Here is a 17,012-nt window from a genome sequence, read left to right on the forward strand (position 1 = left end):
AGTTTTGCAGGTTGTGTGTTGTGATGGCGTACATGCTATATAACTCGTATAGAACAATTGGCAAATGACCTGATATATGTATCCGTCTAGACATGATTGCAGTTTGTTGCGATTCTAAAGAAAAATTCTTGAAAAATAAATATAAATTTTGTAAACAAGGGTTGAATGCCAAAGTCTCGTAACTGCGAAATCCCAACAGACTTGCCGACAGTGTAAGCGCCTTTTGGGCTTGTAATGATTGACATGTATAATATTTGTCAACCAAACAATAATCTGGCTGATTAACATATGAACTGAGACACCAGAAACCATACACACACGTGTAGTACGCATCATGCATACTACATGTTGTGTTCCATCACAATCATCTGCTCAGTTTATTCAATAAAGTTACCATGCATCCATACAGTTTGTCGATCTGAAAATCGGAAGGTTGTTGCTGCTTAAGTGAGGGGAATGTTGCATTCTCCACTTGGTTTATAGAAGAACAAACAAGCATTGTTTAGAATAAAGAAAGTAAACAATGACTGTTTAGAACAACATACTTTCCCTGCAAATGCTAAGAAAAAGTACTTCCCTGAAAACCAGAACATTTCATGACCAATGGGCAAGAATCATGGACAGACATTTTTGACAAGGTTTATTTTTACTTTGACAGAGCACGACAAAGTTTGAGTAGTAATTCTGTGTCGGCCATTTTGAAATGTGCAACATGATTTCAACAATGATAAACAAAAACAATTATTACTCTTCATCAGTTTAAAATTGTATAAAATGATACCGTGGCACAGCTTAATCAGACGAGAACCACAGTTCAGAGTGAAAACAGATAAACGATTATTGTTTAGAGTATACAGAATTTACGACAAAGTTCTTTACCAAACTTTACTAAAAGATTTGAGTCCTGGGCATCTTTGTATGGGCCTCACTTCAGTTATAGTGGGTATTAGCAAGGAAATTAATTTAATTTGTTATGCTGGAGAGATTTATCTGTAGATAAATTGTATTTTTATACATCTGGTTATATACAATATATTTTTATACCGTAACGCCATAAGTTATAGTGAGTCATAATTTTGCAGTATTTTACGGGGTATTTTCATCCTACCATATAAGGGAATTCAAATTCAAAATATGGCATGATCACGCACGTAATGGTCCTCTAATAATAATAATAATAATAATAAACATAGTTGAACTCTGGTGACCTTACCCTTTGTTGTATAATATTATTCTCTTTATCATAGTTTGTTTCAATATAAATATACATTGTCATAATTAATTTTGAATACAAACAAGTTTTGGGGTTGAACCAACAGTGGGGAATCAGTCTACCGAATGTCCTTGATAGATGTAAATATCTAACAAAACATTGGTGCCTAATTTGTTTAATTATTTTAAGGGACATAATTTCCAGCTTTATTCAAAGTAATTCAGATATTTTAGTATAAAAACAAATGCCTCATCGCAAAAAAAAAGTGCTGCATTTAGACGTGAATATATTCATAAAACATGCAAGATAACCCCCCATTGAAAAATTTATTCAATTTGTTTTTGTGTCAAGGTCCCAGGATATCCAAAGTATGTACCAAGTTTGAACAAAATCAATCCATAAATGCTTGATTTAGATGATTTTTCAGCACAAAAATGGCTCAAATAGTAAAACAAATATATTTGTACAATGTTGTGACATTGTCTAATTGGTGGTGGGAATTGTCAAGCCAGTTTATAAAATAGTGAACACAAATTTTCGTAAATATTACTGTCACAAAATACGCTCATTGCGAAGTGTCTTGTCAATATATAAAATTTGAACACAATCAGTCAAAGCATGGCAGAGATATGGCACTGGAACTGCATTCATTAAAACAAAATGGCTGCCAGTCGGTCATTTTAAATCTGACTTCCATCAAGGTCCCATAATGTCCAACGTATGCAGTGTGTTTGAACAAAATCCATCCATAAATGCTTGTTTTTTAATGATTTTTCAGCACACAAATGGCCACCATTCAGCCATCTTGAATCAAATCGTAGAACAAATTTATGTGCATATGTATAATATTATGAATGATGTATGTGTGAAGTTTGAATGTAATCAGTCCAGGCATGTGTAAGATATACAATGTAGGTCAAATCAAAAGTCCTCATTTTTGGACTGCGTCCGAACAGGGACTAAAAACAAACATGGCTGCCACCAGGGTTGGACCGGAATGCACACAAAGAAGTTTGCTCATTCGGCTCTAAACTTTTTGGATTTCGGCACTCCCATGATGTATTCTTGGAAAGAAAAGACGTATATTGACAAGACATAAATGTCACAGTCCCTGTTATTTAATTAAAAAATACTCATTTTAAAATAATACATGGAACATCTGCAAACAATTGAATTAATATGTACTCTATGTGGGTACAACTCATCATAAAGTGATTTCCTTAATTTGATAACTGAAAACTTTCATTGACGTGGGTCCAAAATCTCAGAGTACACAAGTGCAACCAAACTACATGTCTCATACATGCTCAAGAAAATGCATTTATAAATCTGAGTAAACCTTGATGTACCTTTAATAACAACTTGACTTCTTTGTTAATTCAGGTCTTTGTATATTACCAGGACCTGGGTCTGTTTCAGTATCACTACTATAATTCCCATCTAAATGAGCTCTCTACATTTTCTACTGAAATTGGTAATGGTATGATCCATCTGTCACTGATTCAGATTAAGGTCATGACCAGGTCATGACATCACTAAAAACCCTAGCATTACAATCTAAGCTAATTATTTATTCTGAGCATGCTCAATTGTTCTCTCAGTGTCACTGGGAGAGGTAATTTTGAATGAAAATCATGAAAAAGACCCACTTAGGATTTTCAGATCTGGAAAAAAAAATTATGTGCATAATCGGCAAAGACTTGTTCATCAACCTGCCAAGTTTCGTTGATATCTGCTGCAGAATTTCTGAGAAAATGTTAGAAACATCACAGACGGAAAATTGAAATAAGAATTAATAGTCCGCCTTTCAAATGGGGACTAATAAGGTTATTACAAAGATACCTCAAAGTGTGCACTAGTATGCCGTTGCATCAACCTTCACTGCTGTGTCGATCGAAACTGCCATTGTACTGTCTTCGTGCATACTTTGTGGTATCCTCGTAATGACTTCATATTATTGTAATAAACAAGTTTATTTTTATATCTTAATAACATGACAGCAGTGAGTATTATTGGTAGCTGACAATATAAACTATTAATGATAAATTTCAGTGTTTTGCCGTGTAATGGAAAGACTTTGCAATGTACCGCTCCTGAGGACACCTAAGTTATCTGTAGGGACATATACAACTTGAAGGACTCAAGGGTTAGGGTTAGAATTAGGATAAAGCCCTGAGGGTGGGGTACATTGGGAATTATTGACTTGAAAGTTATAAAATCCATCAAACATTTTGTGAGAATTACGAAAATTTATTTTGCAATAAATTGTACAAAATCGCAAATCAATTGAATTTCTTAAATAGAACAGAATAATTGAAAGTACATATAAAAATGTCTTTATTCTTTGAAATTAATGACATAATTTATGGTGGTGATATGAATGTTTTATTATAGCTAAGGGGTAGGATGAAATAAAAAGATTTAATGTAATGTAATTGGACAAGTTGTTGAAAATAATTTTTCAACATAACATAGGCACACATAATGACTGAAATGCTGAATCACTGTGATTTTAAGAATAAAACTGTATCTTGGTTAGAATGAAAATACAATACTTCCATGTACAAGCAGCTGTGTCATATCAGTACAGATAAAGTATCAAAAAAAAAGTTGAGGAAAGTGAAAAGTTAACGTATTTTACCAAAACTATGAAATAATCACTTCTTTGAATAAATGAATGTACTTAATATTGTTGTTAACAAAATTATGCTTTGAATTCAAATTGCTGTATGGATGTTATGGTGTAGCATGATAATTTTTGATCATCTAGTCAGTAAGGGTAATCAACTCCAAACTAATAATTGATGAAAGGGCACTTAGTTTTAATGACTTGCAGCATAGTCAGCCAGATTTTGTGTGAGACCGGAATCTCGTCCTTTGATATACTCCAAAATACAACAATCTTAAATCCTGGGTTAAACATCTAAGAAAATAAACTCCCTCCTCCTTCCTTGGCTAAATCGGCCCTAGTGTGTAGGAGATCCATCAACGGCAGCCAGATTTCATGAACAATCTCATTAATACAGATCAGGAAGCATGTATGGTATGTAGAGTGCAAGTGTTCAGATATGAAACAATGCGCAACAAGAGTGCATTATCTGACTAAACATCAACCGCACATGGACATTGTACCGACCAACCATGTTCAACTGATTCTGTGTGAATGTGTACACTTATTTCAGGTATTGTTTTCACTGTTCACAAAACATTTACATATTACCGTACTATTAAAGATATCGCAGCTGCAGGACCACTGACATTGTATTCTTTATAGATCGAAAAACAAGACGTTGGCTTTGAGATGGAGTTGCGAGTTAGAACTCAAACAGGGGTGCTACGTCTTGTACCATAACTTTAAAATTTGGTATTTCTTAGGTTACAAGACAAGCATGGTCTTTAAAATTGAGTACTGACTTTGTATTGTATCTGCATTGTGTGCAGGCAATATATAGACAATGCCATGGACTAGGACAATTTTTCAGAGGATGCCCTGCAAGAAAAAAATTGGATCACAATGCCATATAGCAGAGCACCTGCTACACAAGCATCTCATGAAACAATATCAGGTTTGAGCAGACGAAAAATAGAGTCATGGAATCTACCAACCATTGCAGAGACACAGGTCACAAAAATAGGAGAGGGTGATGAAAGGATAGGACTTACTAAATGCCTTCAAAAGTAGAGACACCTCCCCAAATATATGTCTACAGATAATTTGTTGATGTATTTCAAATCAGATAAAGCCCTCATACTCCATCCCACAATGAACTGTCTTGGCCTGAGGCCTCAAAATTTATCTTGGGTCAGACTTTATAACCTTGAAGAGTCCTTATACATTGGCTTTATCTATTCATAAAGAATCAAACTGAGCTATAATAACTTGTACATGCTTTTACAATGTGTATAGGATAAAACTGAAAAGTATTTTTTTGTTTTGTATTGTTTAAAACAATATCTTTAAATACATTAAATTAGAAGGAGTATTTTTACACAGTGATTACTTTTTTATCTGGACAAAAACCATTTAGCAACACATATTGCAGGTTTAGCAACTAATTGATGTATGTCAGAGAGGTGCTTTGCAGAGAACTAAAATAATATAATTTTAACGTTGTGATGACAAGTTTCGAGCTGAAAGCATAAAATGAGAGTTGGATGAAAAAAACATGACCACAAAATGGATGTATCCAATGTAAAGTGCTCTTTTTAAAACATCTTAAAAATTAATTCAATCATAATACAAGTGGAATGTTTTAAACACTTAAATAATATGTACACAACTAATTAACATGCATGCATGCATGGACAGTGGTTCTGGCGATATGATGTGTACATCTCCAGTCTTTGATTGTCACTACAGGATTGCACATAGAAAATCAAATGACAGATTGTGGGGATATCCAGAATGTATGAAAGGAATAATGCAGTGAGATATTCTTACTACTGCACCTGGAGGGATGAAGGAAGTGTCAACGCAAAAACTATAAACCTATAATTATGAAAAAAAACGTGTATTAAGCATAATCAATATATAACCAATGGTTTTTAATTTTCATTCTGTTATTTTTATCTGTACATACTGTTTAACACAGCTACAAAGCACATACTGTAAAACCATTTATTTTCACTAGCATTTAATTTAAATATATTTTTGAGCAATTTCACTACGTTTTAAATTTACAAACTTGGCAAGAAAACAATGGATATAACATGCTCACAGTGATTTCATTTAGTGAATTTTTCTTATAGCGAAATTAAAACCAGTGAATAATTAATGAATTTACAGTACCTTATAATGCTAAAATCAGTGTTTAGGTTTGTTTCTTTTTGTGACTAGACATACTACTTTTCTTTTGGATTGCTAAAAGAGCACATTTTATTTGTTGTGTGAGAAAAAGCTATAATCGTATAAAATAAATCATTTGCAGTCGGAAAATATTTACAGTTACAAATTTCAGCATTCCAATCTATTTGAAAATTAATAACTAAGTCCAATTTGGATGCATTACAAACCAATTTGTTTAAAAGCAAATTATAGCCTCAGCGTTTCATTGATCGGATGGCACTTGCTGTCCTGATATTTCTTCAAGTTTTTGTTTATAAGTGTCTGCCTCCATTTGCTTCAAGGCTAGTTGATGTTTGTAGGTATCTGCTTGTTTCTGTACTTCATGCAGTTGCTTTTCAAGCAGTTCTTTCTCCACAGCAGACTCCTGATTTTCCTGTATACAGAAATCATCAAGGTTAGCATATTCAGGTTATAGGGTTTTTACTATAACATTTTAAGCAGGGCAGCTACTCAGACTTATTACCACAGTCAGTGTTCTCCTTAGATAAACTGCTCAGGGGAGAACCATGTTGCTACTCTGACAAATGGCCATGGACAGTATAGAAGAGGTTGATGGTTTGGCCATGGACATTTTAGAAGAGGTTTAATTAAGGCTTCGCCATGAACATTATAGAAGAAGTCTATGGTTTGGCCATGGACATTATAGAAGAGGTCTCTGGTTTGGTCGTGGACATTATAGAAGAGGTCTCTGGTTTGGCCATGGACATTATAGAAGAAGTCTATGGTTTGGCCATGGACATTATAGAAAAGGTCTCTGGTTTGGTCGTGGACATTATAGAAGAGGTCTCTGGTTTGGCCTTGGACATTATAGAAGAGGTCTCTGGTTTGGCCATGGACATTAAAGAAGAGGTCTCTGGTTTGGCTTTGGACATTATAGAAGAAGTTTATGGTTTAGCCAAGGACATTATAGAAGAGGTCTCTGGTTTGGTCGTGGACATTATAGAAGAGATTTATGGTTTGGCCATGGACATTAAAGAAGAGGTCTCTGGTTTGGCTTTGGACATTATAGAAGAGGTTATGGTTTGGCCATGGACATTTTAGAAGAGGTTTAATTAAGGCTTCGCCATGAACATTATAGAAGAAGTCTATGGTTTGGCCATGGACATTATAGAAGAGGTCTCTGGTTTGGTCGTGGACATTATAGAAGAGGTCTCTGGTTTGGTCGTGGACATTATAGAAGAGGTCTCTGGTTTGGCCAGGGACATTATAGAAGAGGTTTATGGTTTAGCAAAGGACATTATAGAAGAGGTCTCTGGTTTGGTCGTGGACATTATAGAAGTCTTATGGTTTGGCCATGGACATTAAAGAAGAGGTCTCTGGTTTGGCTTTGGACATTATATAGGAGGTTATGGTTTAGCCATGGACATTATGGAAGTCTTGCTTGGCTGCATTCAAAAACTCAAATCAGGATAACATGGTGACACATTATGCCAAAATCCAAACAAGATTCATAGAGGTCAATTTGAAATTGAGAAGATAAACCAACAATATCATTATGTTAATTAGTATGTTAAGTAAGAAGCAAATGAAATGCAAATTACCTACAATGTTGATTTTCCCTGTCTTGAGAGGACATATAGTTTAAAACATTATAGAAACTTTGTATTCATGGTATATGGCATTTCGCTGAATGATCATTTGAATAAACTATCGTTTAGGTATGAATTGATGTAAATATTGCGTGTAATTGCGTATAATTGGCTTTTGTATAAAAGAAATTAATTTTAGAGATTTAAAGGCAAGAAAAGTTTAATAAGCAGGACATGATCATACCCAATTGGGTCAAGAGATGCTGTGGTGCTTTTGAACGTTAGTCATGCTCCCCAATATAGTACTATGAATTGATAACATTTTGCTATGTATTTCTTGTATTAGTTAAACAAATCATTTGTGATTGATGAATACAGTCAAACCTGTCTGAAAAGGACAGTAAGTGGACTGAGGTAAACTGTCCTTGGTGGTCTTTATATGAAGGTGGCCTAATTTATTCATTCAATCACGAATATTAATTAGGGCGGGGATTTTAAGGGAGATCATAAGCTAAACATAAAAGCAAACCCACACATTGTACAATAAGTAGGTCTTTTTTTTAATAAAAGTCACTCATTTTCATCTGGATAATTACACAGCTTTACTTTTTTACTACAATTATATCATGTAAATTCACTGGAACCAAATGATTCTGCCCATGGATTTATTTGTGTATTTAATGCATAAAAACAATGCAACGATTGGCCCCATTGGCGTTCCAGCTCTGTCTTTCACACTCTCGCCATGCAGTCTTATTCCCCAGTCTCTTACACATATTCCATCACAGGCGGTGATCAGTACCATTGTTAGTATTGTACACTGTGTTTGACTGTGTCCAAACGGGAACTAATAAACAAATTTGTCCAAACTCATGATGATTGATCCAACTCTCGGTTGTTGAATCAGAAAGTCAAACGAACCGGAAATGAACCACAATGAACATACACGCAATTTTACAGTTATTTGTTGCAAGCATTGACGTGTCAAAACTGCCCAAATGAAACGACTTTTTCCCGATTGTGTTATTATTTATTTTACCTTTTATAAGCAAGAGGATCAAAATGAAAAATATCTTTCATTGATAATGACCCTGAGATGACCCCTCAGTAACAATACATTTTGCTCATGAGCTAGCCCGATCAGCCTAATTTATAACGATCAACAACAATCAACATGGGAGCCAAAATAGGTTGGATTTTGCAATCCCACAAAAACGAACGTTTTATTATTTTGTTTGGATATTTCATGTCGACAAGGTAAATAAAACATCTCTCATTTAATAAAACTGGTTCATTCATTGTTTACGAGATGGCAGGAATTTGCTCTTCATGTGCGAGACAGTCCACAGAAGTGCCGATGGCCGGCTGAGGATCGATAGTATAGTACCGATCGGAACAAGCTAGTTTTTCATTTCAAACTTTGAATGAAACAGTTTTAATTTGTTGATAAAATGTTGATAACATCTTTCCAGTCTCCAGACGTTATACATTCAGATGATATTTTTTTCACAACTTCACAATGAACACCCCTGTCAATTACTAGTAACCTGAAAGATTGCATACTGTTAAATCTGAACGTAACAAGTGGCCACTTTCCTGCTAGCAACTCACAAGTAGCTATTGTCTTTTTGCTGAGACCGTCTGATGGAAATGTTGGTGGGCGTTATACAAAAATTCAAGTGTGAATAGGTCTACAATAGGGTGGTCGCTAGTCGCGTTAGACAGGTGGTCGCTATATCCAGTGTCTTTAACGTGTAAATTGCGAAGGAACTACACACAGGCAGTCGCTATGAGCATACGGCTGCTCTGCACAGGTGGTCGTTAACACAGGTTTGACTGTAGTTGATGTTTAGGTATGTTAAAGACACTGTTTTAGAACAATAAAATTCAAGATGGCTTACTTCCGTGTCTCAGTAAAATATTGACCCAAACCTCTTTCATCCCAGTTCATATTTTTAACTAAATAATAAATTCTTAAACATTATATTAGTTCACAATACTATATAACAGGAGAGGGAATCTATGTTAAAAAGCACCATACAAACTTTTTGACAGTTTTTTTACTCAGATCTATAAATATAATTTATTATACATATAAGCAAATTTTTCTATCAAATTAGATGTTTTGATAAAATGAACTTTTGACGAAATGGTCAGACCCATGTATTTAACCCATTGTACTGTAATTCACAGCTGTTCAAAAGTGTACGTTTGAAAATTTCATAAAAAATAAGTTGGAAAGATATTTACATTTCCTTACCGTTTCATCCATATCCTGCGTAACTATTGTGACTGTTGTTGGCATACCATCATTTGCCATGGCAACCATAAGTGGTGCTGAGGTGGTTGGTACTACTGTTTGTATGGATGAAAGCTGAGATACTGGAATGTCACTCTCTGATTGGTCAGCTACTATCGTTATTACTCGGGCATTATCTCCGCTATCAACAACCTTGAAAAGAAAATGGTCATATTATTTACTGATGAGAATGAATGGGTCAGGTGATGACATAAGATAGTCCCAGCTTTTCCATATTAGGGAAGAGTAGGAAATCAAACGGGCGGTGCACCGCGGTCATTACCGCGGTGGTGGTGGGTGCTCGCCGGTCGACCGCATTTTATGCAAATTTATGCATAGATTCCATGACCCCGGTTTACCGCGGTCGTGTGCGGTGGGCTCGCACAGCAATTCACACTTATTGTCAAAACCATTAATGAACACAAAGAACTTGGAAATTAAAAGGATCACAAAGTTCTAATGAAAAATTAAACCAATTTGGCTGAGCCAAAAACTAGGAAACTAGTCTATAATAGTTCACATTATTTTATTTGCCTGAGCTTTGGAATAAAATCACAAAACGATCCAGAAAGACGTAGAGATCAACATAATATAAAATAAGATCGCATTATTTTGTGAATATATATCATGCATGGTCTCAGAAAATGTTTAAAAAGATTAATGTTTTGCGTAGACCAAATATAATCACGCATAAGTATAAATTCAAAGTGTTTTAATACATTGGTGAGAGGTCGCAATTACGTGAACAAGAACATGCACTAAGAAGAAAAAGCAAGCCAAAGTCGAAACGAGGTGTATCATATACTTGGTACAACATGCGTTGCGACAATTGAGTGATCATCGACATCATTTTGGGGCGCAATTGAACTTCAAGTACGTTGCGAAACTTGCTATGCGGCGATGCTGACATCAAATGTGTGTTGACCGAAGTTTGACCCCAAGTCACGCACTGAACTGGCGCGTTACCTTAGCAACCCTTTTCTTTCTTGGTCCGCGCTTCGATCTCGTAAATTTGTTATCATATCCGGCGGTACTGTAATAACACAACCTGTACCCAACTCTGTATTGGCTTTGAATATTTCAACATCGTTTACTTAGTGTGCTGCTTTTCTAATAACGCAAATATGTTTACAGTATTGGACGGGCTCTAAATATTTCAATTTTGCAATGTATTACTTTTATAATAATTACGCAAACTAAGTTATTTTTATTATTGTTGGGACACTAACCCGGGCTATTGGGTCTGTGAATATTTCAATATTACCGACTTGATAATGCGTTGCATTCGTAATTATTACGCAAATATAAACATGGGCGCATTTACTAGTAAATCATTGAAAAAGATAGTCAGGTCCCGGAGTCAGGTGTCTAACGAAAGTCGAGAAAATATTTTAAATACTTGTGACTCATCGGTGAATTATTTTATTCGAAATAAAGTGAATATGTAATATTAACCATACAATAACATACAATATCATGCGTAATGTTAAATTTTCTATAATAAACTCGCAGCGCACTTCGATCGCATTATTCACGTACATTTCGACTGAACTCTAATAACCACGTGTTTGAATTACGTGCGGCAATGGGCAATGACCTCAATGAGTTCACGCACTGACATTTAAATCCGGGCCACCCAGTTTGACGCAAAACGATATAGTTACTTAACATTTGTTTAAAAAATCGGTAAACTCTCGCGAAGAGTTAACTGAAAGGCAACGTCGTTTTTGATCAAAAAAAAAAACGTCAATACAAGATTATGTGTGCAAGGTTAGATTTATAGAACGTATATGACCGCTTAACTCTGTATTTTTTTTAATAATCATGTCGCACGTGAAACACAGGAGACATTTTAGTTCGTCCATTTCTTGTTTACCGATCTTGAACTTTTTGTCTGGAATGCAATACAGGCAAAGAATAAACATTAATGATACCCACCGTTGTCAAATCAACAAGAGGCTCGAATCAGGAAGGCTCGGCTATTTAAAACTTCGTAAATAACATTCTTTTCATGTGGTAGACTTTATTCAAGTGTAACAAACGTAAGTGAAATGTATGGACGAGTCATAATACTCGTACCTTCGAAAGTTACGACTTTTACTCTTGGAATTGGTGATAAATACATGCATAAAATACAACATTGTTTCACGCAACATTAATTCATATACAGCATTGGACTTATCGATTTTTATATTAATAAAATACGTGGGCCGATAATATTACTATATGCTTAGTATTTCCATGCCAGCGATGCTCGTAACCTGCTCGATTAAAAACAGCTATTTGAAACAAAGACTCATGGAATCACAAAGGAAACTGTTAAGTACGTATTTCACACCTTTCCTACGACTGCGGTTGCAACCGGTATCGGTGGCCACCGCGGTAGAGACCCCTAATTATAAGCAGTCCGCGGCTCTCCCCGGTGTACCGCGGAGAGCCGCGGTGATTACCGCGGTGAACCGCCCGTTTGATTTCCTACTCTTCCCTTAAACATACCTGAAATGAGTCTGCCAACCAGGACTTCAAACAAATGCATCTCAGTATGTGTTTGTATAATGTAGGTGTAATTTTTTAGCACAGAAATGGCCAACATTTGTATCATAAAACAAATGAATGTGGATGTAACCCTAGATGCAATGATGTACTTGGGAGGTATTAATGTGATAGAAACAGGCATATCCAAGAATGTGTGGAAGGGCAGAAAAACAGAGGTCATTCCTTAAGTCGCATGTAAATGTGGACATGAATAATAACAGGTACTATATACTGTAGTTGTCCGAGTATTATTAAACCCCTCCAGACAAACAGCAAATTTACGAAAAATTGGGGGAGGGGGGCTTATAAACGGATAAAAGTTAAAACTTTTCCCCGAGCGATAAATGATCAGCAAATGATCACAATTATGCAATCCGGTCATTCTGGGTTTCACAATTGTTGATTATTACTCAGTAGTGATTATAATAATGTACAAAAAAATAGATTTGTTGAATTGTTATGTAATAAAATTCAACTTAGATTCATCGTAAGCAAATTCTGGTCGCATATAAACGCTCTATGCTGTCGGGTATCCGCCATGTTGCATCTCTTGCATGAGTTATCCTAATAGGTCAAATTGCTAATTAACCAATCAAACTCAGTTTAGTCTGATAAATGACTTGTTGTAAAATGCTGTAAATTGGGAGGGGGGTTTATACTCAAGCAGGGGTATATACTCGGACAACTACGGTAAATACCAAGAGTTGGTTGATCAGTAGACTGGCGCAGTCGGGGCGAATTAATTTGTTTTTGTAGTTTAAATAAAATAAAAAAAAAATTGCGAAATGGAGGTATTAGCGCGAAATCACGAAGACTGGTTTATTCTGCAGGAAATTCATTGCTATTAAATATTCATGATGCACATATTATGAGGTGGGCGCGGAAATACGTGCATAATGAGACCAACATGATAAAGGTAACTCGTACTTGTCATAGAATTAAAAAAAATATTGACTGCTACAATCAGCCGACGTCTTCTCGGTCAGAGGTCAGTTGAAGAGACGCTGTGAATGTCAATGAGAACACTCATTAACATAATTACCCGTTGAAAAATCAACGGGTTTCTGCAGTGTCGATAGAGGGCCATGCAGAATAAACCAGTCTGGGTGATTTCGCAGTTACACCTCCATTTTGCAATTTATTTAATTTTATTTAAACTACAAAAACAAATTAATCGCCCTGACTGCGCCAGTCTAGTTGATCAGGTATAAATAGCAATAAACTAATATTGAAACCCAGCATTTGCATACCTGTTCAATTGCATTCTCAACATCCACATTCTCTGACACTTGTGCAATGTTGTCACCACTACCACCATTATCAGCTGTCGATGCTTGGTTTTTAGGCCAATTCAATGCAAGTTTACCGGCTTCAGTTAATGTTAATGTCTGTTCACCATCTACAGACACTGCCTGTCCACTATCCACAGTGACTGTCTGTGCTTCAAGCCATGATAATGTTTCCTGTGCAGTAGTTGCTGATTCAAAATAAAACATACCATTAGTCTAGGATAGAACTAGCTGGTTTACTAAAATTAAGATTTCCCCCTCAGTATAATCAGAAAGTAATAGCAAGTAGATAGGTAATGGAAATGACTCGTTCATGGGTTTCTTTCAATTCATGTTGTAAATATGTACACAACTATAATTTCAATCCAGTCAGAAGCACATTCCTAATACAATCCAAAAACCAATAAAAAAATTAATAAACTAATAAACCCCAAATCACATTTATTGTATGTAAATAGATCTTAGCAATATGTGCATGTGTTACTATGCCCTTTTAATGGAGCAAACACCAGACTCTAATAAGAGTGGTTAAGCTATGCAACAGTAATTCATATTCAACTTAATATGGGTATATGTTTATGACAGAGATATAGCCTCTTCTTTACCACCAACAGCTATTACAACTCAAATCAAGCGTGATAACAAAATAGAACCAATTATGTACAATGGACTGCTAAGGGTAAAAATACTTTTAGCCATAGTGGCTAATACTACATTGTTTTCTAAGCCACACTTTTAGCCATAGTGGCTAATACTACATTGTTTTCTAAGCCACACTTTTAGCCATAGTGGCTAATACTACATTGTTTTCTAAGCCACACTTTTAGCCATAGTGGCTAATACTACATTGTTTTCTAAGCCACACTTTTAGCCATAGTGGCTAATACTACATTGTTTTCTAAGCCACACTTTTAGCCATAGTGGCTAATACTACATTGTTTTCTAAGCCACACTTTTAGCCATAGTGGCTAATACTACATTGTTTTCTAAGCCACACTTTTAGCCATAGTGGCTAATACTACATTGTTTTCTAAGCCACACTTTTAGCCATAGTGGCTAATACTACATTGTTTTCTAAGCCACACTTTTAGCCATAGTGGCTAATACTACATTGTTTTCTAAGCCACACTTGTTCACAACTTTGCAAATAAAGAGAAAAGTGTAAAAATCACAATATGTGTCTGATTTGTGATGAAAATTGAAATGTATCACAGTAACATATACTTTTTATATAGCAATATTTACCTGCAGTTTAATGATGACCATTGTTGAAAAATAATTTATGGTTTCAAATTACACTTTGCCATTGGTAGAGACCCAAATCGAAATGAATTCTTGTGAAGGAAGTGGACACCGAGGTTCATTTCTATAAACAATGTGGAATATGACTCAAAAGCAACACAGTAAGGCATGCCTAAGAATACAGTAAAACCTGCCTAAACTAAAACCTAATGTGAACTGGAAACTACAACTAAACACCATGGAGTCAGCTCAGTAGCACCAGTCAGTTCAATTTAGACATGTTTCATTGAACATGCTAATTTGCTGTTCAGTTTAGATAAAACAGCGTCCGGATTACTTTCGGAAATTCCGTCGCTCTTCGGAAAGTTTTAATTTTCACAACTTTTGAATATTAATTCATACTTTTAGGTTAGTGAGGAGGTTATAATAATTTTTCATTTCACTTTAACTCTGTTTTTTTCACCCCTCAGACCCCTTTAAAAAATCACTTCTGGCCATTGTAATGGCCACTATTTTTTTAATGGCCAGAATATCAACCAGAACTTTTTTAATGGTCAAAATATTGACCAGTAATTTCCAACTGGTAGTTATAATAAGCACTATTTTTACACTGGTCAGAATAATAGTTTTTTTTTATTTAATGATGGAGTGGGTGACAATCTATTTTTTTAATGGGTATTATAATGATCATTTTATTTTTCATTACATGAATAAAATGGTCATTTTTTTTTCATGTCACAGATATACCCAGTAATGGCACATTGGGATTGACAGCTCTCCTCTTTTTCCTCCCTCGCTTCAGTTTGCTTCAATTTTAAGCCAGTAAAATTGTAGGTAAACGTAAAATACAAGATTTTGAAAAATTTGAAATATGGAATTATATATCTTGAAATAATATGAAGTTTTGGGTTAATTTGTTTTTGAAATCACAACAGATCATGCACTTGATACTGTTGACTTAATAATATACATTGTATAGTGTAATGCAATAGGTTATTAAACATATAAGATATGACCTGTTTTCAAAATATGGTCTAGACCCTTATCACGGGTGCTAACGAAGTTTGTGCAAACATGAGCCCAGGCTAATCACCCAAAATACCATTGTACTTGATGTCCATTCGAAAATTTGACTATTATATTCATAACTATTCGTATTCATAACTATACTAAACTTGACAATCATTACAAGCACATTCTGTGACATTATTCTTGAGATAAAAATGGACTGACTGAATGAGACTCTGCACTACTTCCTGTTCTTATAAAGGCAATGTCTATCATTTTAATACCTTGAACAAACAAGCAAGACATTCACTACTGAACATTCGAACAGTGTGCAACCCCCAAAATACTCAGCAACTGACTTTCCACCAAAAAAAGTCACATAAACAGCTGGTTACTCCAAAAAGTCACAGGGAGTTACTCCATTAAGTCACATAAACAGCGAGTTATTAATCCGAAAAAAGAGCCTGTCTTTATGAGTGGGGTTAAGCTCAAACATAAACAAAATTCCCATTTTAATAATGACAAAAAACTAAAGTTCAGTCTTCAAATACACCCAAACTACAACATTTTACATTGCAATACTTAATCAGTAACTTTTCATAATGTGTGTTATAAACTGTAGAAGTTTATGTGGAAGACCAGGTCGATGGAAGGTGATTTTAAAGTGGCTTAGACACAATCAACTAAAAAATACCCATGATGCTCTGCTTCATTTTTATATTCTGCTATTATGAATGGTTTAATGCGATATGAAAAATATCTGAAAATATTCCACGACTACTGCATGTGTACAAAACGGTGTTGGGTGGTTCAGTAAGTTATATGGGGGGGGGGGGTCTAGGATAGCGCTCCATGTGTGTAGCTAGCTGACTTAGCAGTGAATGGCATGTTTGTTTGTTCACGGTATTATAATGCTGGACAATAGTAATGTTCATGCTACATGAAGTACTGGCTAAGATTTAAGCTGATGTTTGCATTTTGACTAGACCATGCATTGGGAGGGCCAGTCCTTAGCACGGGCTAAGGGGTGCCATCAGTCGGTGACTTTGTT

The 17,012-nt window shown here is 35.3% G+C and overlaps 1 protein-coding gene across 3 annotated transcripts in view; it reads right to left on the reverse strand.

Annotated features, from left to right (window-relative positions):
* Positions 1-3,526: 3,526 nt before the first annotated feature.
* Positions 3,527-17,012, reverse strand: part of LOC100369954 (GA-binding protein subunit beta-2-like) — a 30,040-nt gene continuing 16,554 nt past the window's right edge. For 2 of the 3 annotated variants that reach the window (XM_085492383.1, XM_085492384.1), the window contains exons 8-10: positions 13,673-13,899; positions 9,849-10,040; positions 3,527-6,432 (exon numbers count right to left, since the gene is read on the reverse strand). In XM_085492383.1, coding sequence (XP_085348509.1) covers positions 6,262-6,432; positions 9,849-10,040; positions 13,673-13,899 — 590 coding nt within the window. In that variant the 3' untranslated portion in view covers positions 3,527-6,261. Of the gene's footprint in view, positions 6,433-9,838; positions 10,041-13,672; positions 13,900-17,012 lie in introns of all 3 variants that reach the window. The other variant, XM_085492385.1, reaches the window with a different exon arrangement.

This window comes from Saccoglossus kowalevskii, chromosome 17 (assembly GCF_978046115.1).
Source record: "Saccoglossus kowalevskii chromosome 17, keSacKowa6.1, whole genome shotgun sequence".
NCBI lineage: Eukaryota > Metazoa > Hemichordata > Enteropneusta > Harrimaniidae > Saccoglossus > Saccoglossus kowalevskii.